Below are 24,895 nucleotides of genomic sequence, written 5' to 3'. Positions count from 1 at the left end.
TAGCGCACTTACTTTGACTTGTGCACATATTTTGATCTGAGCCCACTGGGCACAGGTCAAAAGTACTACACTACAGGGTGCCATTTGGGACCTCCCCAAAGAATGTAAGAGCCTACCAGACATTCTAAACTCCAAATCACCTTGTGCAGTGCGAACGGTCTAACCAACCGTTTCCAATGTAGTATTCTCTGCACAGCGTCAGCTAGGGCAGACTATGCGGCAAAAGATTAGCTGAAACAAGCTGATTGAAGAAAGAGATTGTACTGTTGATATCAAAGATGAACACTGTTCATGTAGCGAATTGATGCTTGGTTTGTCACAATAGGTCACCGTTTTATGGCCGCGCATAATACGTCACAAGAAGGCGTGTAAGGGACCGGACTGGTGGTATCTTCCCCCTGGGTGTAATTTAAACTGTCAAATCAAATCTATGTAGCTATCTAACTCAAATGGCTGTTGAGGACTCTTTGATAATCACATTTGACACACAGCAGCATTGGCAACGTTTTCAAAACCCTTAGTAAATGACCTGACCAACAGCCATGGGCAAGTTTGATTGGTACACATACTGGGTAACAAGCACCTGCATATTTCTACACACAACAGCTTTTCCAACTGATTTTGGACGGGAGCCGCACTGCTGATGAGGTAAACAATGCAATTATAGACAAACGCATATACTGGTCTTTCAAAATTGGGACGAGTGTTTGTCTATTGCTATTTTTGCGTGCTTTCAGATCACTGAAACCCCTTGTGTGGTGGAAGTTGTCGAACCAGATCTGAACGCCTTTGAGTACTATCTTCAAGAAACTGAGAAGGACGTGAGGTTTTTGACCAGGTAAAAATGATTGTCCTCTGTTAAATATTTTCTGTCCCTCCAAGATGATATGTAAGAAATATATTTGTAATAGAATATAATTGCAGATTCCTGTCATCAATCAGGTTTACAGAACTGGACAGGCGCAGGAGTTCAGAAGGAGAGCTACCGGAGTGTTTACGTCTCTAAGGCCTACCCTGTTCCCTTTATCCACCCGATGTTCTCCAGGAGCTACCAACCTGCCCAACACCCACACTACTGTTGTCTCCATCCACCACCTAAGAAAGTTTTGCATTACTCATCTACAGCTTTGTTGGAATTTAAGATGAGTAAGTTTGGCTCTCTCATACTGTCCTCTCTTTTCCTCAAAGAAGTTCATGAACTTATGACTATGCTGTGGTGCAAACATCTCATGGCACTTATGACATGAGTAGGGGTTTGACCCTGCATCTCCTGGCTATACTTTCAAGCCTGAAATTACACGCATTGTCATATTATCATACCTACTAGTAGGCTGTATGGGAACCAATATAATTATTGGGTCTTTTTTATTTTTTAAGAATGGTGCATATCTCAAAATAAACAATGAGACCAATATCAATAGTATGTGTGTGTGTGTGTGTGTGTGTGTGTTGTAGTAGTAGTTGGCCATTATTTCTTCGAACATCTCAGTTTGGGCAGCAGCCACTGGAGAAACCTGTCAATCAAACACAACAGGAGAATAAATAGTAGTTTGCCATTAAACATCAGATAGCTGCTCTTTCTCTGCTACCTCATTCAATTTCTATATTTCTCTACCTCATTCTATTTCTATAAATCTCTAAAACGCCCTTGTTATGTTCCCCTCTTCTATTTCCTCACCTCTTCCTCAGACTCTTCTTTTCATCTTTCTTGTCCTCCTTAGTTTCTCCAACATTTTCCACCTGCTGCATCTTACTGGCCTTCTCTTTCTTCACTTGCTTTTTTCCCTTGGTCTTTTTCCTTTTGACCTTCCTTTCCTGAATATTTTGGACAAGGAGATAAAGTAATATAAGCTTATGGCTATTTTCTACTCTTGAGCTATGGTATCTAGAGTATGATATACTGTAGAAGGAAATATGGCTAATATTCCCTTCCTGTTTCCTCTCACCTGTGGCGTCACTCCTGACATTTTCTGGAGCAGCTTCCTGCCGTTCTCACTCAGGTTGGTGATTGGGGCCAGGCGAGGGCTGCGGTGGTATGGTAAGTACTCCACAGCAGGCGAAGCAACAATGACAGAGACAGGGCTTGGAGGTGTCGGAGGCTTTGGGACATCCTTTTGGGAGGGACGGGCCACAGCAGAGGGCAGGGCTTGTAGGGCTTCAGCCAGGGTCCGGGGTGCTGAGGTCACAAGAGGAGAGAGGCCAGACACAGGACCAGAGACTTTCCCTGGGCTCTGTAAGACCAGAAACAACAAACAAACTGTTAGGACAGTGCTATGTTATACAAATCTGTAGATATACTGTATGACTAATCTATAAATACATTAGATACATGACTACACTCAATAAGTAAGATTCATTTACAAAGCTCTGGACATAGTTATTTTTTCTGCATTTCTGCCATGCTCTCTACCATTTCGGCCATCTCTCCAGTGCATTTCTTGAAGGCCACTTTCAACCTTTCCAAGTCATTCAGCCAACTGTCCAGGTTTACTGCCTCAAGATCACTTTCACTGCAGTTTCTCTTCATCACTTGGATCAGTGCCCTCACTTCCTCGCCCATCCTCCCTTTATCTTCCCTATTCACATCTTCATCCCTCAGTCTTTCCTCCTTCCTCTTCCCCATCCACTTCTCAATCCAGGCTCTGAAGCATCCCTCATTCTTCTGCCTCTCTTGGTTGATGTCCTGACCGTCGTTGACCTTGTTCAGGCCTTCCTCCAGGTCGAGCTCTATGGAGGCCAGTTTTTTTTTAATCCTCCTCAGGCTCTCCTCGTTGGTGTTGGTCCACTGTGTCTTCTTGTCCAGCTGCTCCCTGCAGGGCCGGACAGTAGGGACCAACTCCATCAGGCGTGATGCCTTCTTCAGGGCACTCACAGAGGCAGGGAGAAGGATGTTGGGCTTGGCCACAATAATCTGTACAGACATAAGGTCAAATCATTGAGATGTAACACACACTAGTGATGCATTGACTAATAAGCAGCAGTCCCGCGGTTATATCCACAGGGCGGCGGGTTTAGGGTCATGAAATATTATGTGGGAGGCGGTCGGGTTGAATAAAGAGAAAACAATACGTGAAAAAATTCCATACATGTATCATTCTTGTGTCATTTATATCTATAGGCTATTTAGCATTTGTACGTAAACCTAAGCTTTAGGGCCTAATTTGGCACGTGCCAAATAGACTAGACACCAATCACCAAACACTTTTGGGAAAGGGCAGAAAAAGTTACTGTTGATCCACTGACGCAAAAAGGACAATGTCAGAGTTTAATTCAATAAAAGGAAATCTACGAAATGGAGAGTTGAAAATAAAGAAGGGATGGCCAGAAAAGGAATGTTTGGAAAAGATTTGATGAAGTATTCAAAGAGGATGATGGCAGTGTCTCTATTATGTGTGAAGATTGTGAGGCACTATACAAACTCGACAGTCACAAGAGGGGGATTCAAATAGGCCTATGGCACATCAAGGGAACAAACTGTTCAGATGAGTTAAATGGAAACTGAAATCTGGACACTGACTGTAGATCTTTAATTAACCTCTCACAGTCTTAATATTAACTCCTGCAGAATTAAGCCTTTATTGCAGTAAAATGATAGGCTACAACAAATGTAGACTATATTTTGACTCGGGAACAGGAGTGGAGAAATATGATTTCTTTCAGCATCTTGAGAGAATGCGATTGTGCAGTTAGGGACTGCTTTATCAGCCTCCTAAAAGCTGATAGTAGTTTCCCTTTTTTTATCTTGAGTTTTTGCATTTTCTTCTTGCTCCGCGAAAGAATCAAAGATGACGGAGATCTTTACCGATGTCAACTAGATTGAAGCATTCATTCTACCATTTATAACATTATTCCGATGAGCAAGGGTTTATTTAGTCTTCTATCAATTTATAGACAAGTTGACTAACAAATAGCCTGCCAAAATGTCGGAAATGATAAGCAGAAACATATCCATATTAGCCACAACAAAATCCTGCACCCCCTGACAAAAAAAATCGTTCCGTCTTCTCTGATGGTGTTCTATATTTGTGGACTAGGGTCAGGTTTTCACTTTTTCACATATAGTCGGGCGGTTGCGGATGGGTTATTAGCAATTGCGGGTGGGCTTGGTTGAACAAACAGCTGACCTGCGCACCACTAACACACAAATGTAAGAGAATACCAGTCGAGGGTCCTTCAGTGAAGCCCCTTTTCTCTGTGGTTCCTTTGAAGACCCTGGACTGTCCTCAGCAGAGGCATCATTGCCATTATCACACTGTGTCAGAGAGCTAGTTGGTCATAGTCCATTTTCCACATTCAGTCAAAGAGTTACTCAAATACATGGTGCAGAACATACCAGAAAGTCTGAATCATCCAAGGAGTGGAGAGACAGATTGTCGTCCTCTACCATTTCCCTCACTTCAAACTTTGTCACCTTTCCATCCTCCTTATCCTTCACTATCAGCGGTGGTGTCCTCCTTTCATGATCCTCATCAGACTGTGTATCAGAGTCAATTAGTCTGAGACTATTCTCTTCACAGTCATATCACTCAACACATCTATGGTGTACAACTCTCTTACCTCAGATTCACAGTCAGTGAAGGAGTAGATAGAGATGTCATCAGAGTTGGAGGATGAGATCACCCCATCATAATTTCTCTCCATCAGCCGAGTCACCCTTCCAGACTGAGGAGACAGACAAAGGCATGTACTTAGGGCAGCCATGGAATTCACTGGCATTGACTGCCAAGAAAATGTTGAATATTTAGGCAATCCAACATACTTGTACAAGTAGTGAGTAATTCATGGGTAATTGAAAATGCAAGTGGATTGAAATGCAATAAATGCAACTCCCATAACATTAGGGATGGGACTAAAGACCTTCCATACTGTAGGATTCTTTAGCATTTCCAATGAAGTATTGTCAATTCAACCAAGCCAACCAAAATTGCCATTTGAATCAACAGATTGATCTCTATGGGAACAGCAGAGATGTCTGACCTGGCTGAGACGCTCTGGATTCATGTCCCGTCCATCCCCAGATGTCTGTTCCTGCCCACAGTTCTCAATGATTGGCTGTGAACAGTAAAAAATATTTTGCTCATTTTGGCCTTGGAAATAAATGATGTAGCTATCAATAAATCATTTAAGTAGCTACTGTTGTGTGGTTGATTTGAATGTGACTTACAGGCCTTTTGTGGATCTGAGGGGTCTGCGCTGAAGTAGACTGTCAAGAGAGCATTCAATTTCAAATGAGTTTAGATGGGGAGGGATATCTGCAGTTGCTTTTATTGTGATAACTGCAGTTTGTACATGGAGCATAAGTAATGTTTATGTGTAATTGTTTTCAGGTCGGATTTGACTTACAGGCCTTGGTCTTCTGTGCACCTTACCGGTTGGCCACATCACAGAATCAGGGGAGTTCACCCTCACTGGATTCAACTGTCAACACAACACTCAATTTAAAATGTGATAACAAAGACAGAACACAAAATAAATAAATAGGTATTTACCACATAAGGGCGGCGCCTTAAAGCTCTTCTGATTCTCTCATCACTACGATCCATCTTGTTTTCTGAGGGATACATTTTCATCAATTGATTGGCACAAAACATATCCTAACACACACACACACACAGACAAATGGCACGCCATTCCCTATATAGCGCACTTACTTTGACTTGTGCACATATTTTGATCTGAGCCCACTGGGCACAGGTCAAAAGTACTACACTACAGGGTGCCATTTGGGACCTCCCCAAAGAATGTAAGAGCCTACCAGACATTCTAAACTCCAAATCACCTTGTGCAGTGCGAACGGGTCTAACCAACCGTTTCCAATCGTAGTATTCTCTGCACAGCGTCAGCTAGGGCAGACTATGCGGCAAAAGATTAGCTGAAACAAGCTGATTGAAGAAAGAGATTGTACTGTTGATATCAAAGATGAACACAGTTCATGTAGCGAATTGATGCTTGGTTACGTCACAATAGGTCACCGTTTTATGGCCGCGCATAATACGTCACAAGAAAGGCGTGTAAGGGACCGGACTGGTGGTATCTTCCCCCTGGGTGTAATTTATAACTGTCAAATCAAATCTATGTAGCTATCTAACTCAAATGGCTGTTGAGGACTCTTTGATAATCACATTTGAGGCACATGTCAGCAGGTGGCAGTGTCTTCAAATGCAGTAGTTGATCCCCTGTGCAACAGTTGAGCAACTTTGAAGTTGTACACATTTTGGGGCTAGCAAGCTTGCCCGCATATTTCTACAATTCATCTTCTTATAAACGGATTTTAAACCTAACCACACTGCTGATGTAATGGCCCAACCTTAAATTAAGACCAAAACGCGTATTTTGGTTTTCATACATTTTTACGATATAGCCAATTACTACTTTGTGGCTGTGTTATCTAGTGGGAATCTCTTGCTAGCTAGTTATCTACCCTCTGGCGTTCCGTAATATTGGAGAAAAAATTGATTGATAATCCAAGTACTAGTTTGAAAAATATGTACTGGGCATCAAATTGATCTCCCGAATTGTTTTAAAAGATATGGTTCAGAGGTTCAAGAGTTTTACTCCTGAGTTCAGGCTGGGATTGTTTCTGTCATTATAGTATAATTTGTTTACTGTCACTAACGTTACATATTTCGGTTTATTAGAGGATGTCTTCAGTCTTGGAACGACTGAAGTACAAAAACACTTGACCGTCTCTCTTGATCCTAGGTCCTGGCAGAGTTGTGCAGACTCAGGACAACAGAGCTTTGGAGGAATTTAAAGAGGAGTCCGTAATTGGCTTTCTAATGATCATGATCTTTTCCTCAAAGAAGTTCATGAATTTATTACTGCTGAAGTGAAAGCCATCCTCACTTGAGGAATGCTGCTTTTTAGTTAGCTTTGCGACACTATAAAAAATAAATTTCTGATTGTTCTTATTTTCCTCAATTAAGTTGGAAAAATAGGATGATCGAGCAGGAAGGAGGGCTGGGTCACTGTCTTCCACCACAAGACAGTGACCCAGCTACTCCTCAGTATTGGGGTTCTGGGGCCTCTCTGGTGGCATTGAGAAGAGTGTGAGCACTGTTTGGTTTCTGCTGCTCTCTATCAGCACATGGGTGTTGTACAGCATACTGGGTCTGCTACTGTTTGGTGGAGGGGTTCATGCCAGTATCCTTCTCCTGTATGTGTATGGCCACAGTGCACTCATCGCAGGGGAGATCTGTATCCTTATTCCAACCTCATTGCGGTTCAAAATAAATGTGATACGCTCCTCTGCAGTATGTCACAGCTTTAGAAGTGTGCTTAGTAGTGTAGTTAAGTGTTATTAGGTTATAGGTCTTGTGTATGAGTCCTGCTGCTAAACATTATGGCATGTTTGTTTAGAAAAATCTTGCATCACTGCTTCACACATTCTCCTTAACTTGCACCGGTGAAACAGACGGAAAGGGCTTGCTCTCACTTCTGAACATGTCCGATGCCAGGGCATCAGTGCTGGATAAGAAGATGCCTTTCAGGCTGCTGAGGAACATTGGTGTACTGTATGTCCCTGCATCAATAGAGGCGAGAAGGAAGACGGTCCACCCACCGTGAGTACTGAGAAAGCACCAGAACCATCATTTATCAGACAAGACATTAAATAACATTTGCTGTGTGCAAGCCAGAGCACATGATGTACTTGTATAACAGTATAACTTCGCCCTCGCCCATACCCGGGCGCGAACCAGGGACCCTCTGCACACATCAACAACAGTCACCCACGAAGCATCGTTACACATAGCTCCACAAAAGACGCGACTCTTGCAGAGCAAGGGGAACTACTACTTCAAGGTCTCAGAGCAAGTGACGTCACCGATTGAAACGCTATTTAGCGCGCACCGCTAACTAAGCTAGCCGTTTCACATCCGTTACACACTACAGTATAATGAGGTGCAGTTATAATAGATGATCCTCAGCTGTAATTGAATACTTTACAATAGGCACCTAGTGGTCCCCCATGATTAGATAGAGAATCACTGGTATAGAGAAGCTCTCTGAAATCTGTCTACGTTCTCATTGATTGCAGAATCATTCCAACACCAGGCTCCTGCCCAGATCAAGCCTACGCTCCAGTGTCCTCTACCTCCAACCTACAGGCTACCGAGACCCCACCAAAGAAATTTGAAGGCTGGGCCCACTCCTACTATACACAGGGGAGCCCTGTTCAGCTCATAGGTTTTTACGGACACAACCATGGGGGGCTTGAGGCCAAGTCACGGACATGGTCACAAGCATGGACACAGCTGCAGCCATGGACATAGTCACAAACACAGCTTTGGCCATGGACTCAGTCATGGGCATGCATCTGCCTCTCAAACCAGCAGTCACTGGGCTCCAGTGGCTCAACATCCACATTTTCAACATTCCCACCTCAGCCCACTGTCTGTCTGTCAGTGTCCCCCAGAGTTTCACAGCAAACATGCCGGAGTCACTATAACAGAATCTGTGACGGTTCATCCAGGAGCACCTGTGTCTTCACTGACAGATTGATGACTTCAATCAGTAACACCAAAACTCACTATAGCTCGATTGAAATTCAAAGGCAATGTTCTCAAAGATTGGAAATGACCTTTACATTTCAAGTGCGCTATTTTCAGCAATCACAATCCTTGTAAAAACGTCAACTTATGGTGTAACTAATAACGTTTTTAAAAAATGATGTCAGTGTGGTTATAAGCCGCTATAGCTCTGAACTTCAGCGATACAGATTTAATCGAGCCCATAGTTTTCATTCAATGTGTTTTCTGTCTCATGTTATACATTGAGATGTAATATGCTTGGACAAGTGGTTTGAGGCAGTACTTGAAGGTCCACTTTTTCTTCACGGATGTTTTTGGTTTGAATACACAAGCAGGCTCTGAATGTTCAAGGTCAAATCAATGCAAGAAAACTTTGATTGTCAGTTGATTGTAAAGACCTCCTTTTGGCTTGTGTGTTTTGTACTTTGTGTTTTTTTACCCATACAGTCGACAAATCTCTTGGTACTCTTGATTTATACAACCTAGATTAAAACAACGTTTTTCAAAACCCTTAGTAAATGGACCAACCAGACCCTCAAGACAGCCATGGGCAAGTCCCTTGATTGGTATCAGGAAGGGTGGGAGAACAACCTGAAGGTAATTCTCTTTGCACACAACAGCAGCATCCAGGCTGAGTATGGACGGGAGCCGCAGCTGTTGACTGAGGTAAACAATGCAATTGTATATACAATTATTGCATATACTGTAGTCTTTCAAAATTGGGATTGACTTAGTGTTTGTCTATTGCTATTTTTGCATAACGTGCTTTCAGATCACTGAAACCCCACCTGATGTGGTGGAAGTTGTCGAACCAGATCAGAACGCCTTTGAGTACTATCTTCAAGCACAGACTGAGAAGGACGTGGAGGTTTTTGACCAGGTAAAAATGATTGTCCTCTGTTAATGTATTTTCTGTCCCTCCAAGAGATATGTAAGAAATATATTTGTAATATGAAATATAATTGCATGTATTCCTGTCATCAATCAAGGTGAGACAGAACATGGACAAGGCGCAGGAGAAACAGAAGGAGAGCTACCGGAGTGTTTACGTCTCTGTCGCCTACCCTGTTCCCTTTAACTCTACTCCTGTTCTCCAGGAGCTAAGGGTCCTGCCCAACACCCAGACGTGGATCCACCCGATGTTCTCCATTACCAACCACCCTCCAACTTTTCATTACATCATCTACAGCTACTGTTGTCATGTTATCATTATCTGCTAAGAAAGTTTGTGCTCTCTCATACTGGCCCTCTTCACTTCCCTTTGGCCAAAGAAGACCTAAGACCCCAATGCCAGACACTGCCCTGCGGCCGGTGCTGTCCTTCGGATGAGACTGTGCACACAGAGGTCCTATCTCTCTGTGGTCACTAAACATCTCATGGCACTTATGACATGAGTAGGGGTGTTGACCCTGCATCTCCTGGCTATATTTTCAAGCCTGATAACTACACGCTATGTAAATCCAACCCATTATCATACGCTACCCTAGTAGGCTGTATGGGAACCAATATAATTATTGGGTCTTTTTTATTTTTTTAAGAATGGTGCATATCTCAAAATATAACAATGAGACCAATATCAATAGTATGTGTGTGTGTGTGTGTGTGTGTGTGTGTGTTGTAGTAGTAGTTGGCCATTATTTCTTCGAACATCTCAGTTTGGGCAGCAGCCACTGGAGAAACCTGTCAATCAAACACAACAGGAGAATAAATAGTAGTTTGCCATTAAACATCAGATAGCTGCTCTTTCTCTGCTACCTCATTCAATTTCTATATTTCTCTACCTCATTCTATTTCTATAAATCTCTAAAACGCCCTTGTTATGTTCCCCTCTTCTATTTCCTCACCTCTTCCTCAGACTCTTCTTTTCATCTTTCTTGTCCTCCTTAGTTTCTCCAACATTTTCCACCTGCTGCATCTTACTGGCCTTCTCTTTCTTCACTTGCTTTTTTCCCTTGGTCTTTTTCCTTTTGACCTTCCTTTCCTGAATATTTTGGACAAGGAGATAAAGTAATATAAGCTTATGGCTATTTTCTACTCTTGAGCTATGGTATCTAGAGGTATGATATACTGTAGAAGGAAATATGGCTAATATTCCCTTCCTGTTTCCTCTCACCTGTGGCGTCACTCCTGACATTTTCTGGAGCAGCTTCCTGCCGTTCTCACTCAGGTTGGTGATTGGGGCCAGGCGAGGGCTGCGGTGGTATGGTAAGTACTCCACAGCAGGCGAAGCAACAATGACAGAGACAGGGCTTGGAGGTGTCGGAGGCTTTGGGACATCCTTTTGGGAGGGACGGGCCACAGCAGAGGGCAGGGCTTGTAGGGCTTCAGCCAGGGTCCGGGGTGCTGAGGTCACAAGAGGAGAGAGGCCAGACACAGGACCAGAGACTTTCCCTGGGCTCTGTAAGACCAGAAACAACAAACAAACTGTTAGGACAGTGCTATGTTATACAAAATCTGTAGATATACTGTATGACTAATCTATAAATACATTAGATACATGACTACACTCAATAAGTAAGATTCATTTACAAAGCTCTGGACATAGTTATTTTTTCTGCATTTCTGCCATGCTCTCTACCATTTCGGCCATCTCTCCAGTGCATTTCTTGAAGGCCACTTTCAACCTTTCCAAGTCATTCAGCCAACTGTCCAGGTTTACTGCCTCAAGATCACTTTCACTGCAGTTTCTCTTCATCACTTGGATCAGTGCCCTCACTTCCTCGCCCATCCTCCCTTTATCTTCCCTATTCACATCTTCATCCCTCAGTCTTTCCTCCTTCCTCTTCCCCATCCACTTCTCAATCCAGGCTCTGAAGCATCCCTCATTCTTCTGCCTCTCTTGGTTGATGTCCTGACCGTCGTTGACCTTGTTCAGGCCTTCCTCCAGGTCGAGCTCTATGGAGGCCAGTTTTTTTTTAATCCTCCTCAGGCTCTCCTCGTTGGTGTTGGTCCACTGTGTCTTCTTGTCCAGCTGCTCCCTGCAGGGCCGGACAGTAGGGACCAACTCCATCAGGCGTGATGCCTTCTTCAGGGCACTCACAGAGGCAGGGAGAAGGATGTTGGGCTTGGCCACAATAATCTGTACAGACATAAGGTCAAATCATTGAGATGTAACACACACTAGTGATGCATTGACTAATAAGCAGCAGTCCCGCGGTTATATCCACAGGGCGGCGGGTTTAGGGTCATGAAATATTATGTGGGAGGCGGTCGGGTTGAATAAAGAGAAAACAATACGTGAAAAAATTCCATACATGTATCATTCTTGTGTCATTTATATCTATAGGCTATTTAGCATTTGTACGTAAACCTAAGCTTTAGGGCCTAATTTGGCACGTGCCAAATAGACTAGACACCAATCACCAAACACTTTTGGGAAAGGGCAGAAAAAGTTACTGTTGATCCACTGACGCAAAAAGGACAATGTCAGAGTTTAATTCAATAAAAGGAAATCTACGAAATGGAGAGTTGAAAATAAAGAAGGGATGGCCAGAAAAGGAATGTTTGGAAAAGATTTGATGAAGTATTCAAAGAGGATGATGGCAGTGTCTCTATTATGTGTGAAGATTGTGAGGCACTATACAAACTCGACAGTCACAAGAGGGGGATTCAAATAGGCCTATGGCACATCAAGGGAACAAACTGTTCAGATGAGTTAAATGGAAACTGAAATCTGGACACTGACTGTAGATCTTTAATTAACCTCTCACAGTCTTAATATTAACTCCTGCAGAATTAAGCCTTTATTGCAGTAAAATGATAGGCTACAACAAATGTAGACTATATTTTGACTCGGGAACAGGAGTGGAGAAATATGATTTCTTTCAGCATCTTGAGAGAATGCGATTGTGCAGTTAGGGACTGCTTTATCAGCCTCCTAAAAGCTGATAGTAGTTTCCCTTTTTTTATCTTGAGTTTTTGCATTTTCTTCTTGCTCCGCGAAAGAATCAAAGATGACGGAGATCTTTACCGATGTCAACTAGATTGAAGCATTCATTCTACCATTTATAACATTATTCCGATGAGCAAGGGTTTATTTAGTCTTCTATCAATTTATAGACAAGTTGACTAACAAATAGCCTGCCAAAATGTCGGAAATGATAAGCAGAAACATATCCATATTAGCCACAACAAAATCCTGCACCCCCTGACAAAAAAATCGTTCCGTCTTCTCTGATGGTGTTCTATATTTGTGGACTAGGGTCAGGTTTTCACTTTTTCACATATAGTCGGGCGGTTGCGGATGGGTTATTAGCAATTGCGGGTGGGCTTGGTTGAACAAACAGCTGACCTGCGCACCACTAACACACAAATGTAAGAGAATACCAGTCGAGGGTCCTTCAGTGAAGCCCCTTTTCTCTGTGGTTCCTTTGAAGACCCTGGACTGTCCTCAGCAGAGGCATCATTGCCATTATCACACTGTGTCAGAGAGCTAGTTGGTCATAGTCCATTTTCCACATTCAGTCAAAGAGTTACTCAAATACATGGTGCAGAACATACCAGAAAGTCTGAATCATCCAAGGAGTGGAGAGACAGATTGTCGTCCTCTACCATTTCCCTCACTTCAAACTTTGTCACCTTTCCATCCTCCTTATCCTTCACTATCAGCGGTGGTGTCCTCCTTTCATGATCCTCATCAGACTGTGTATCAGAGTCAATTAGTCTGAGACTATTCTCTTCACAGTCATATCACTCAACACATCTATGGTGTACAACTCTCTTACCTCAGATTCACAGTCAGTGAAGGAGTAGATAGAGATGTCATCAGAGTTGGAGGATGAGATCACCCCATCATAATTTCTCTCCATCAGCCGAGTCACCCTTCCAGACTGAGGAGACAGACAAAGGCATGTACTTAGGGCAGCCATGGAATTCACTGGCATTGACTGCCAAGAAAATGTTGAATATTTAGGCAATCCAACATACTTGTACAAGTAGTGAGTAATTCATGGGTAATTGAAAATGCAAGTGGATTGAAATGCAATAAATGCAACTCCCATAACATTAGGGATGGGACTAAAGACCTTCCATACTGTAGGATTCTTTAGCATTTCCAATGAAGTATTGTCAATTCAACCAAGCCAACCAAAATTGCCATTTGAATCAACAGATTGATCTCTATGGGAACAGCAGAGATGTCTGACCTGGCTGAGACGCTCTGGATTCATGTCCCGTCCATCCCCAGATGTCTGTTCCTGCCCACAGTTCTCAATGATTGGCTGTGAACAGTAAAAAATATTTTGCTCATTTTGGCCTTGGAAATAAATGATGTAGCTATCAATAAATCATTTAAGTAGCTACTGTTGTGTGGTTGATTTGAATGTGACTTACAGGCCTTTTGTGGATCTGAGGGGTCTGCGCTGAAGTAGACTGTCAAGAGAGCATTCAATTTCAAATGAGTTTAGATGGGGAGGGATATCTGCAGTTGCTTTTATTGTGATAACTGCAGTTTGTACATGGAGCATAAGTAATGTTTATGTGTAATTGTTTTCAGGTCGGATTTGACTTACAGGCCTTGGTCTTCTGTGCACCTTACCGGTTGGCCACATCACAGAATCAGGGGAGTTCACCCTCACTGGATTCAACTGTCAACACAACACTCAATTTAAAATGTGATAACAAAGACAGAACACAAAATAAATAAATAGGTATTTACCACATAAGGGCGGCGCCTTAAAGCTCTTCTGATTCTCTCATCACTACGATCCATCTTGTTTTCTGAGGGATACATTTTCATCAATTGATTGGCACAAAACATATCCTAACACACACACACACACACAGACAAATGGCACGCCATTCCCTATATAGCGCACTTACTTTGACTTGTGCACATATTTTGATCTGAGCCCACTGGGCACAGGTCAAAAGTACTACACTACAGGGTGCCATTTGGGACCTCCCCAAAGAATGTAAGAGCCTACCAGACATTCTAAACTCCAAATCACCTTGTGCAGTGCGAACGGGTCTAACCAACCGTTTCCAATCGTAGTATTCTCTGCACAGCGTCAGCTAGGGCAGACTATGCGGCAAAAGATTAGCTGAAACAAGCTGATTGAAGAAAGAGATTGTACTGTTGATATCAAAGATGAACACAGTTCATGTAGCGAATTGATGCTTGGTTACGTCACAATAGGTCACCGTTTTATGGCCGCGCATAATACGTCACAAGAAAGGCGTGTAAGGGACCGGACTGGTGGTATCTTCCCCCTGGGTGTAATTTATAACTGTCAAATCAAATCTATGTAGCGATCTAACTCAAATGGCTGTTGAGGACTCTTTGATAATCACATTTGAGGCACATGTCAGCAGGTGGCAGTGTCTTCAAATGCAGTAGTTGATCCCCTGTGCAACAGTTGAGCAACTTTGAAGTTGTACACATTTTGGGGCTAGCAAGCTTGCCCGCATATTTCTACAATTCATCTTCTTATAAACGGATTTTAAACCTAACCACACTGCTGATGTAATGGCCCAACCTTAAATTAAGACCAAAACGCGTATTTTGGTTTTCATACATTTTTACGATATAGCCAATTACTACTTTGTGGCTGTGTTATCTAGTGGGAATCTCTTGCTAGCTAGTTATCTACCCTCTGGCGTTCCGTAATATTGGAGAAAAAATTGATTGATAATCCAAGTACTAGTTTGAAAAATATGTACTGGGCATCAAATTGATCTCCCGAATTGTTTTAAAAGATATGGTTCAGAGGTTCAAGAGTTTTACTCCTGAGTTCAGGCTGGGATTGTTTCTGTCATTATAGTATAATTTGTTTACTGTCACTAACGTTACATATTTCGGTTTATTAGAGGATGTCTTCAGTCTTGGAACGACTGAAGTACAAAAACACTTGACCGTCTCTCTTGATCCTAGGTCCTGGCAGAGTTGTGCAGACTCAGGACAACAGAGCTTTGGAGGAATTTAAAGAGGAGTCCGTAATTGGCTTTCTAATGATCATGATCTTTTCCTCAAAGAAGTTCATGAATTTATTACTGCTGAAGTGAAAGCCATCCTCACTTGAGGAATGCTGCTTTTTAGTTATCTTTGCGACACTATAAAAAATAAATTTCTGATTGTTCTTATTTTCCTCAATTAAGTTGGAAAAATAGGATGATCGAGCAGGAAGGAGGGCTGGGTCACTGTCTTCCACCACAAGACAGTGACCCAGCTACTCCTCAGTATTGGGGTTCTGGGGCCTCTCTGGTGGCATTGAGAAGAGTGTGAGCACTGTTTGGTTTCTGCTGCTCTCTATCAGCACATGGGTGTTGTACAGCATACTGGGTCTGCTACTGTTTGGTGGAGGGGTTCATGCCAGTATCCTTCTCCTGTATGTGTATGGCCACAGTGCACTCATCGCAGGGGAGATCTGTATCCTTATTCCAACCTCATTGCGGTTCAAAATAAATGTGATACGCTCCTCTGCAGTATGTCACAGCTTTAGAAGTGTGCTTAGTAGTGTAGTTAAGTGTTATTAGGTTATAGGTCTTGTGTATGAGTCCTGCTGCTAAACATTATGGCATGTTTGTTTAGAAAAATCTTGCATCACTGCTTCACACATTCTCCTTAACTTGCACCGGTGAAACAGACGGAAAGGGCTTGCTCTCACTTCTGAACATGTCCGATGCCAGGGCATCAGTGCTGGATAAGAAGATGCCTTTCAGGCTGCTGAGGAACATTGGTGTCCTGTATGTCCCTGCATCAATAGAGGCGAGAAGGAAGACGGTCCACCCACCGTGAGTACTGAGAAAGCACCAGAACCATCATTTATCAGACAAGACATTAAATAACATTTGCTGTGTGCAAGCCAGAGCACATGATGTACTTGTATAACAGTATAACTTCGCCCTCGCCCATACCCGGGCGCGAACCAGGGACCCTCTGCACACATCAACAACAGTCACCCACGAAGCATCGTTACACATCGCTCCACAAAAGACGCGACTCTTGCAGAGCAAGGGGAACTACTACTTCAAGGTCTCAGAGCAAGTGACGTCACCGATTGAAACGCTATTTAGCGCGCACCGCTAACTAAGCTAGCCGTTTCACATCCGTTACACACTACAGTATAATGAGGTGCAGTTATAATAGATGATCCTCAGCTGTAATTGAATACTTTACAATAGGCACCTAGTGGTCCCCCATGATTAGATAGAGAATCACTGGTATAGAGAAGCTCTCTGAAATCTGTCTACGTTCTCATTGATTGCAGAATCATTCCAACACCAGGCTCCTGCCCAGATCAAGCCTACGCTCCAGTGTCCTCTACCTCCAACCTACAGGCTACCGAGACCCCACCAAAGAAATTTGAAGGCTGGGCCCACTCCTACTATACACAGGGGAGCCCTGTTCAGCTCATAGGTTTTTACGGACACAACCATGGGGGGCTTGAGGCCAAGTCACGGACATGGTCACAAGCATGGACACAGCTGCAGCCATGGACATAGTCACAAACACAGCTTTGGCCATGGACTCAGTCATGGGCATGCATCTGCCTCTCAAACCAGCAGTCACTGGGCTCCAGTGGCTCAACATCCACATTTTCAACATTCCCACCTCAGCCCACTGTCTGTCTGTCAGTGTCCCCCAGAGTTTCACAGCAAACATGCCGGAGTCACTATAACAGAATCTGTGACGGTTCATCCAGGAGCACCTGTGTCTTCACTGACAGATTGATGACTTCAATCAGTAACACCAAAACTCACTATAGCTCGATTGAAATTCAAAGGCAATGTTCTCAAAGATTGGAAATGACCTTTACATTTCAAGTGCGCTATTTTCAGCAATCACAATCCTTGTAAAAACGTCAACTTATGGTATAACTAATAACGTTTTTTAAAAATGATGTCAGTGTGGTTATAAGCCGCTATAGCTCTGAACTTCAGCGATACAGATTTAATCGAGCCCATAGTTTTCATTCAATGTGTTTTCTGTCTCATGTTATACATTGAGATGTAATATGCTTGGACAAGTGGTTTGAGGCAGTACTTGAAGGTCCACTTTTTCTTCACGGATGTTTTTGGTTTGAATACACAAGCAGGCTCTGAATGTTCAAGGTCAAATCAATGCAAGAAAACTTTGATTGTCAGTTGATTGTAAAGACCTCCTTTTGGCTTGTGTGTTTTGTACTTTGTGTTTTTTTACCCATACAGTCGACAAATCTCTTGGTACTCTTGATTTATACAACCTAGATTAAAACAACGTTTTTCAAAACCCTTAGTAAATGGACCAACCAGACCCTCAAGACAGCCATGGGCAAGTCCCTTGATTGGTATCAGGAAGGGTGGGAGAACAACCTGAAGGTAATTCTCTTTGCACACAACAGCAGCATCCAGGCTGAGTATGGACGGGAGCCGCAGCTGTTGACTGAGGTAAACAATGCAATTGTATATACAATTATTGCATATACTGTAGTCTTTCAAAATTGGGATTGACTTAGTGTTTGTCTATTGCTATTTTTGCATAACGTGCTTTCAGATCACTGAAACCCCACCTGATGTGGTGGAAGTTGTCGAACCAGATCAGAACGCCTTTGAGTACTATCTTCAAGCACAGACTGAGAAGGACGTGGAGGTTTTTGACCAGGTAAAAATGATTGTCCTCTGTTAATGTATTTTCTGTCCCTCCAAGAGATATGTAAGAAATATATTTGTAATATGAAATATAATTGCATGTATTCCTGTCATCAATCAAGGTGAGACAGAACATGGACAAGGCGCAGGAGAAACAGAAGGAGAGCTACCGGAGTGTTTACGTCTCTGTCGCCTACCCTGTTCCCTTTAACTCTACTCCTGTTCTCCAGGAGCTAAGGGTCCTGCCCAACACCCAGACGTGGATCCACCCGATGTTCTCCATTACCAACCACCCTCCAACTTTTCATTACATCATCTACAGCTACTGTTGTCATGTTATCATTATCTGCTAAGAAAGTTTGTGCTCTCTCATACTGGCCCTCTTCACTTCCCTTTGGCCAAAGAAGACCTAAGACCCCAATGCCAGACACTGCCCTGCGGCCGGTGCTGTCCTTCGGATGAGACTGTGCACACAGAGGTCCTATCTCTCTGTGGTCACTAAACATCTCATGGCACTTATGACATGAGTAGGGGTGTTGACCCTGCATCTCCTGGCTATATTTTCAAGCCTGATAACTACACGCTATGTAAATCCAACCCATTATCATACGCTACCCTAGTAGGCTGTATGGGAACCAATATAATTATTGGGTCTTTTTTATTTTTTTAAGAATGGTGCATATCTCAAAATATAACAATGAGACCAATATCAATAGTATGTGTGTGTGTGTGTGTGTGTGTGTGTGTGTGTTGTAGTAGTAGTTGGCCATTATTTCTTCGAACATCTCAGTTTGGGCAGCAGCCACTGGAGAAACCTGTCAATCAAACACAACAGGAGAATAAATAGTAGTTTGCCATTAAACATCAGATAGCTGCTCTTTCTCTGCTACCTCATTCAATTTCTATATTTCTCTACCTCATTCTATTTCTATAAATCTCTAAAACGCCCTTGTTATGTTCCCCTCTTCTATTTCCTCACCTCTTCCTCAGACTCTTCTTTTCATCTTTCTTGTCCTCCTTAGTTTCTCCAACATTTTCCACCTGCTGCATCTTACTGGCCTTCTCTTTCTTCACTTGCTTTTTTCCCTTGGTCTTTTTCCTTTTGACCTTCCTTTCCTGAATATTTTGGACAAGGAGATAAAGTAATATAAGCTTATGGCTATTTTCTACTCTTGAGCTATGGTATCTAGAGGTATGATATACTGTAGAAGGAAATATGGCTAATATTCCCTTCCTGTTTCCTCTCACCTGTGGCGTCACTCCTGACATTTTCTGGAGCAGCTTCCTGCCGTTCTCACTCAGGTTGGTGATTGGGGCCAGGCGAGGGCTGCGGTGGTATGGTAAGTACTCCACAGCAGGCGAAGCAACAATGACAGAGACAGGGCTTGGAGGTGTCGGAGGCTTTGGGACATCCTTTTGGGAGGGACGGGCCACAGCAGAGGGCAGGGCTTGTAGGGCTTCAGCCAGGGTCCGGGGTGCTGAGGTCACAAGAGGAGAGAGGCCAGACACAGGACCAGAGACTTTCCCTGGGCTCTGTAAGACCAGAAACAACAAACAAACTGTTAGGACAGTGCTATGTTATACAAAATCTGTAGATATACTGTATGACTAATCTATAAATACATTAGATACATGACTACACTCAATAAGTAAGATTCATTTACAAAGCTCTGGACATAGTTATTTTTTCTGCATTTCTGCCATGCTCTCTACCATTTCGGCCATCTCTCCAGTGCATTTCTTGAAGGCCACTTTCAACCTTTCCAAGTCATTCAGCCAACTGTCCAGGTTTACTGCCTCAAGATCACTTTCACTGCAGTTTCTCTTCATCACTTGGATCAGTGCCCTCACTTCCTCGCCCATCCTCCCTTTATCTTCCCTATTCACATCTTCATCCCTCAGTCTTTCCTCCTTCCTCTTCCCCATCCACTTCTCAATCCAGGCTCTGAAGCATCCCTCATTCTTCTGCCTCTCTTGGTTGATGTCCTGACCGTCGTTGACCTTGTTCAGGCCTTCCTCCAGGTCGAGCTCTATGGAGGCCAGTTTTTTTTTAATCCTCCTCAGGCTCTCCTCGTTGGTGTTGGTCCACTGTGTCTTCTTGTCCAGCTGCTCCCTGCAGGGCCGGACAGTAGGGACCAACTCCATCAGGCGTGATGCCTTCTTCAGGGCACTCACAGAGGCAGGGAGAAGGATGTTGGGCTTGGCCACAATAATCTGTACAGACATAAGGTCAAATCATTGAGATGTAACACACACTAGTGATGCATTGACTAATAAGCAGCAGTCCCGCGGTTATATCCACAGGGCGGCGGGTTTAGGGTCATGAAATATTATGTGGGAGGCGGTCGGGTTGAATAAAGAGAAAACAATACGTGAAAAAATTCCATACATGTATCATTCTTGTGTCATTTATATCTATAGGCTATTTAGCATTTGTACGTAAACCTAAGCTTTAGGGCCTAATTTGGCACGTGCCAAATAGACTAGACACCAATCACCAAACACTTTTGGGAAAGGGCAGAAAAAGTTACTGTTGATCCACTGACGCAAAAAGGACAATGTCAGAGTTTAATTCAATAAAAGGAAATCTACGAAATGGAGAGTTGAAAATAAGAAGGGATGGCCAGAAAAGGAATGTTTGGAAAAGATTTGATGAAGTATTCAAAGAGGATGATGGCAGTGTCTCTATTATGTGTGAAGATTGTGAGGCACTATACAAACTCGACAGTCACAAGAGGGGGATTCAAATAGGCCTATGGCACATCAAGGGAACAAACTGTTCAGATGAGTTAAATGGAAACTGAAATCTGGACACTGACTGTAGATCTTTAATTAACCTCTCACAGTCTTAATATTAACTCCTGCAGAATTAAGCCTTTATTGCAGTAAAATGATAGGCTACAACAAATGTAGACTATATTTTGACTCGGGAACAGGAGTGGAGAAATATGATTTCTTTCAGCATCTTGAGAGAATGCGATTGTGCAGTTAGGGACTGCTTTATCAGCCTCCTAAAAGCTGATAGTAGTTTCCCTTTTTTTATCTTGAGTTTTTGCATTTTCTTCTTGCTCCGCGAAAGAATCAAAGATGACGGAGATCTTTACCGATGTCAACTAGATTGAAGCATTCATTCTACCATTTATAACATTATTCCGATGAGCAAGGGTTTATTTAGTCTTCTATCAATTTATAGACAAGTTGACTAACAAATAGCCTGCCAAAATGTCGGAAATGATAAGCAGAAACATATCCATATTAGCCACAACAAAATCCTGCACCCCCTGACAAAAAAATCGTTCCGTCTTCTCTGATGGTGTTCTATATTTGTGGACTAGGGTCAGGTTTTCACTTTTTCACATATAGTCGGGCGGTTTGCGGATGGGTTATTAGCAATTGCGGGTGGGCTTGGTTGAACAAACAGCTGACCTGCGCACCACTAACACACAAATGTAAGAGAATACCAGTCGAGGGTCCTTCAGTGAAGCCCCTTTTCTCTGTGGTTCCTTTGAAGACCCTGGACTGTCCTCAGCAGAGGCATCATTGCCATTATCACACTGTGTCAGAGAGCTAGTTTGGTCATAGTCCATTTTCCACATTCAGTCAAAGAGTTACTCAAATACATGGTGCAGAACATACCAGAAAGTCTGAATCATCCAAGGAGTGGAGAGACAGATTGTCGTCCTCTACCATTTCCCTCACTTCAAACTTTGTCACCTTTCCATCCTCCTTATCCTTCACTATCAGCGGTGGTGTCCTCCTTTCATGATCCTCATCAGACTGTGTATCAGAGTCAATTAGTCTGAGACTATTCTCTTCACAGTCATATCACTCAACACATCTATGGTGTACAACTCTCTTACCTCAGATTCACAGTCAGTGAAGGAGTAGATAGAGATGTCATCAGAGTTGGAGGATGAGATCACCCCATCATAATTTCTCTCCATCAGCCGAGTCACCCTTCCAGACTGAGGAGACAGACAAAGGCATGTACTTAGGGCAGCCATGGAATTCACTGGCATTGACTGCCAAGAAAATGTTGAATATTTAGGCAATCCAACATACTTGTACAAGTAGTGAGTAATTCATGGGTAATTGAAAATGCAAGTGGATTGAAATGCACTAAATGCAACTCCCATAACATTAGGGATGGGACTAAAGACCTTCCATACTGTAGGATTCTTTAGCATTTCCAATGAAGTATTGTCAATTCAACCAAGCCAACCAAATTGCCATTGAATCAACAGATTGATCTCTATGGGAACAGCAGAGATGTCTGACCTGGCTGAGACGCTCTGGATTCATGTCCCGTCCATCCCCAGATGTCTGTTCCTGCCCACAGTTTCTCAATGATTGGCTGTGAACAGTAAAAAATATTTTGCTCATTTTGGCCTTGGAAATAAATGATGTAGCTATCAATAAATCATTTAAGTAGCTACTGTTGTGTGGTTGATTTGAATGTGACTTACAGGCCTTTTGTGGATCTGAGGGGTCTGCGCTGAAGTAGACTGTCAAGAGAGCATTCAATTTCAAATGAGTTTAGATGGGGAGGGATATCTGCAGTTGCTTTTATTGTGATAACTGCAGTTTGTACATGGAGCATAAGTAATGTTTATGTGTAATTGTTTTCAGGGTCGGATTTGACTTACAGGCCTTGGTCTTCTGTGCACCTTACCGGTTGGCCACATCACAGAATCAGGGGAGTTCACCCTCACTGGATTCAACTGTCAACACAACACTCAATTTAAAATGTGATAACAAGACAGAACACAAAATAAATAAATAGGTATTTACCACATAAGGGGCGGCGCCTTAAAGCTCTTCTGATTCTCTCATCACTACGATCCATCTTGTTTTCTGAGGGATACATTTCATCAATTGATTGGCACAAAACATATCCTAACACACACACACACACACAGACAAATGGCACGCATTCCCTATATAGCGCACTTACTTTGACTTGTGCACATATTTGATCTGAGCCCACTGGGCACAGGTCAAAAGTACTACACTACAGGGTGCCATTTGGGACCTCCCCAAAGAATGTAAGAGCCTACCAGACATTCTAAACTCCAAATCACCTTGTGCAGTGCGAACGGGTCTAACCAAACCGTTTCCCAATCGTAAGTATTCTCTGCACAGCGTCAGCTAGGGCAGACTATGCGGCAAAAGATTAGCTGAAACAAGCTGATTGAAGAAAGAGATTGTACTGTTGATATCAAAGATGAACACAGTTCATGTAGCGAATTGATCGTTGGTTACGTCACAATAGGTCACCGTTTTATGGCCGCGCATAATACGTCCCAAGAAAGGCGTGTAAGGGACCGGACTGGTGGTATCTTCCCCTGGGTGTAATTTATAACTGTCAAATCAAATCTATGTAGCTATCTAACTCAAATGGCTGTTGAGGACTGCTTTGATAATCACATTTGAGGCACATGTCAGCAGGTGGCAGTGTCTTCAAATGCAGTAGTTGATCCCCTGTGCAACAGTTGGAGCAACTTTGAAGTTGTACACATTTTGGGGCTAGCAAGCTTGCCCGCATATTTCTACAATTCATTTCTGATAAACGGATTTTAAACCTAACCACATCTGGCTGTGTAATGGCCCACACCTTAAAATTAAGACAAAACGCGTATTTTGGTTTTCAGTACATTTTTACGATATAGCCAATTAACTACTTTGTGGCGTGTGTTATCTAGTGGGAATCTCTTGCTAGCTAGTTATCTACCCTCTGGCGTTCCGTAATATTGGAGAAAAAATTGATTGATAATCCAAGTACTAGTTTGAAAAATATGTACTGGGCATCAAATTGATCTCCCGAATGTTTTAAAAGATATGGTTCAGAGGTTCAAGAGTTTTACTCCTGAGTTCAGGCTGGGATTGTTTCTGTCATTATAGTATAATTTGTTTACTGTCACTAACGTTACATATTTCGGTTTATTAGAGGATGTCTTCAGTCTTGGAACGACTGAAGTACAAAAACACTTGACCGTCTCTCTTGATCCTAGGTCCTGGCAGAGTTGTGCAGACTCAGGACAACAGAGCTTGGAGGAATTTAAAGAGGAGTCCGTAATTGGCTTTCTAATGATCATGATCTTTTCCTCAAAGAAGTTCATGAATTTATTACTGCTGAAGTGAAAGCCATCCTCACTTGAGGAATGCTACTTTTTAGTTATCTTTGCGACACTATAAAAATAAATTTCTGATTGTTCTTATTTTCCTCAATTAAGTTGGAAAATAGGATGATCGAGCAGGAGGAGGGCTGGGTCACTGTCTTCCACCACAAGACAGTGACCCAGCTACTCCTCAGTATTGGGGTTCTGGGGCCTCTCTGGTGGCATTGAGAAGAGTGTGAGCACTGTTTGGTTTCTGCTGCTCTCTATCAGCACATGGGTGTTGTACAGCATACTGGGTCTGCTACTGTTTGGTGGAGGGTTCATGCCAGTATCCTTCTCCTGTATGTGTATGGCCACAGTGCACTCATCGCAGGGGAGATCTGTATCCTTATTCCAACCTCATTGCGGTTTCAAATAAATGTGATACGCTCCTCTGCATACATGTCACACAGCTTTAAGTGTGCTTAGTAGTGTAGTTAAGTGTTATTAGGTTATAGGTCTTCTGTGTATGAGTCCTGCTGCTAAACATTATGGCATGTTTGTTTAGAAAAAAGGCTTGCTCTCACTGTTTCACACATCTCCTTAACTTCACCGGTGAAACAGACGGAAAGGGCTTGCTCTCACTTCTGAACATGTCCGATGCCAGGGCATCAGTGCTGGATAAGAAGAGATCAAGCT

At 42.9% G+C, this 24,895-nt stretch overlaps 3 protein-coding genes across 5 annotated transcripts; all 3 read right to left on the bottom strand.

Moving 5' to 3' along the window:
* Positions 1-1,423: 1,423 nt before the first annotated feature.
* Positions 1,424-6,476, bottom strand: LOC116358090 (uncharacterized). Its single transcript, XM_031807492.1, has 7 exons — positions 5,490-6,476; positions 5,344-5,418; positions 4,558-4,662; positions 2,411-2,911; positions 1,947-2,231; positions 1,679-1,815; positions 1,424-1,514 (listed from the first exon to the last, which is right to left on the bottom strand). The coding sequence occupies exons 1-7, from the start codon at positions 5,589-5,591 to the stop codon at positions 1,469-1,471; spliced, it is 1,251 nt and encodes a 416-aa protein (XP_031663352.1). The 5' UTR covers positions 5,592-6,476; the 3' UTR covers positions 1,424-1,468.
* A 2,179-nt stretch (positions 6,477-8,655) lies between these two features.
* On the bottom strand, positions 8,656-14,750 carry LOC116358077 (uncharacterized). Of its 2 annotated transcripts, XM_031807411.1 has the most exons (7): positions 14,188-14,748; positions 14,042-14,116; positions 13,256-13,360; positions 11,110-11,610; positions 10,645-10,929; positions 10,376-10,512; positions 10,108-10,211 (listed from the first exon to the last, which is right to left on the bottom strand). In XM_031807411.1, the coding sequence occupies exons 1-7, from the start codon at positions 14,287-14,289 to the stop codon at positions 10,166-10,168; spliced, it is 1,251 nt and encodes a 416-aa protein (XP_031663271.1). In that variant the 5' UTR covers positions 14,290-14,748; the 3' UTR covers positions 10,108-10,165. The 2 variants fall into 2 exon arrangements, with proteins under 2 accessions (XP_031663272.1, XP_031663271.1); XM_031807412.1 differs by lacking the exon at positions 10,376-10,512 and having other exon boundaries at positions 8,656-10,211; positions 14,188-14,750.
* Positions 14,751-16,910: 2,160 nt separating this feature from the next.
* On the bottom strand, positions 16,911-22,850 carry LOC116358084 (uncharacterized). Of its 2 annotated transcripts, XM_031807444.1 has the most exons (6): positions 22,745-22,850; positions 21,959-22,063; positions 19,812-20,312; positions 19,347-19,631; positions 19,078-19,214; positions 16,911-18,913 (listed from the first exon to the last, which is right to left on the bottom strand). In XM_031807444.1, the coding sequence occupies exons 1-6, from the start codon at positions 22,781-22,783 to the stop codon at positions 18,868-18,870; spliced, it is 1,113 nt and encodes a 370-aa protein (XP_031663304.1). In that variant the 5' UTR covers positions 22,784-22,850; the 3' UTR covers positions 16,911-18,867. The 2 variants fall into 2 exon arrangements, with proteins under 2 accessions (XP_031663304.1, XP_031663305.1); XM_031807445.1 differs by lacking the exon at positions 19,078-19,214.
* Between the last annotated feature and the right edge of the window lie 2,045 nt (positions 22,851-24,895).

Source organism: Oncorhynchus kisutch, linkage group LG28 (assembly GCF_002021735.2).
Source record: "Oncorhynchus kisutch isolate 150728-3 linkage group LG28, Okis_V2, whole genome shotgun sequence".
In the NCBI taxonomy this organism is placed as follows: Eukaryota; Metazoa; Chordata; class Actinopteri; order Salmoniformes; family Salmonidae; genus Oncorhynchus; species Oncorhynchus kisutch.
Note: the sequence above shows the minus strand (reverse complement) of the source record. Positions and strands in the feature narration are given on the sequence as shown.

Coding starts and splice junctions, on each gene's coding strand:
- LOC116358090 (XM_031807492.1), bottom strand. CDS start 5,591: ATGTTTTGTGCCAATCAATTGATGAAAATGTATCCCTCAGAAAACAAG. Junction 4,663..5,343: donor TGCACAGAAGACCAAGGCCT/GTAAGTCAAATC, acceptor CTGTCTCCTCAG/TCTGGAAGGGTGACTCGGCT. Junction 1,816..1,946: donor TGTCAGGAGTGACGCCACAG/GTGAGAGGAAAC, acceptor CAAAATATTCAG/GAAAGGAAGGTCAAAAGGAA.
- LOC116358077 (XM_031807411.1), bottom strand. CDS start 14,289: ATGTTTTGTGCCAATCAATTGATGAAAATGTATCCCTCAGAAAACAAG. Junction 13,361..14,041: donor TGCACAGAAGACCAAGGCCT/GTAAGTCAAATC, acceptor CTGTCTCCTCAG/TCTGGAAGGGTGACTCGGCT. Junction 10,212..10,375: donor AAGAAGAGTCTGAGGAAGAG/GTGAGGAAATAG, acceptor TTTGATTGACAG/GTTTCTCCAGTGGCTGCTGC.
- LOC116358084 (XM_031807444.1), bottom strand. CDS start 22,783: ATGTGGCCAACCGGTAAGGTGCACAGAAGACCAAGGCCT. Junction 22,064..22,744: donor TGCACAGAAGACCAAGGCCT/GTAAGTCAAATC, acceptor CTGTCTCCTCAG/TCTGGAAGGGTGACTCGGCT. Junction 19,215..19,346: donor TGTCAGGAGTGACGCCACAG/GTGAGAGGAAAC, acceptor CAAAATATTCAG/GAAAGGAAGGTCAAAAGGAA.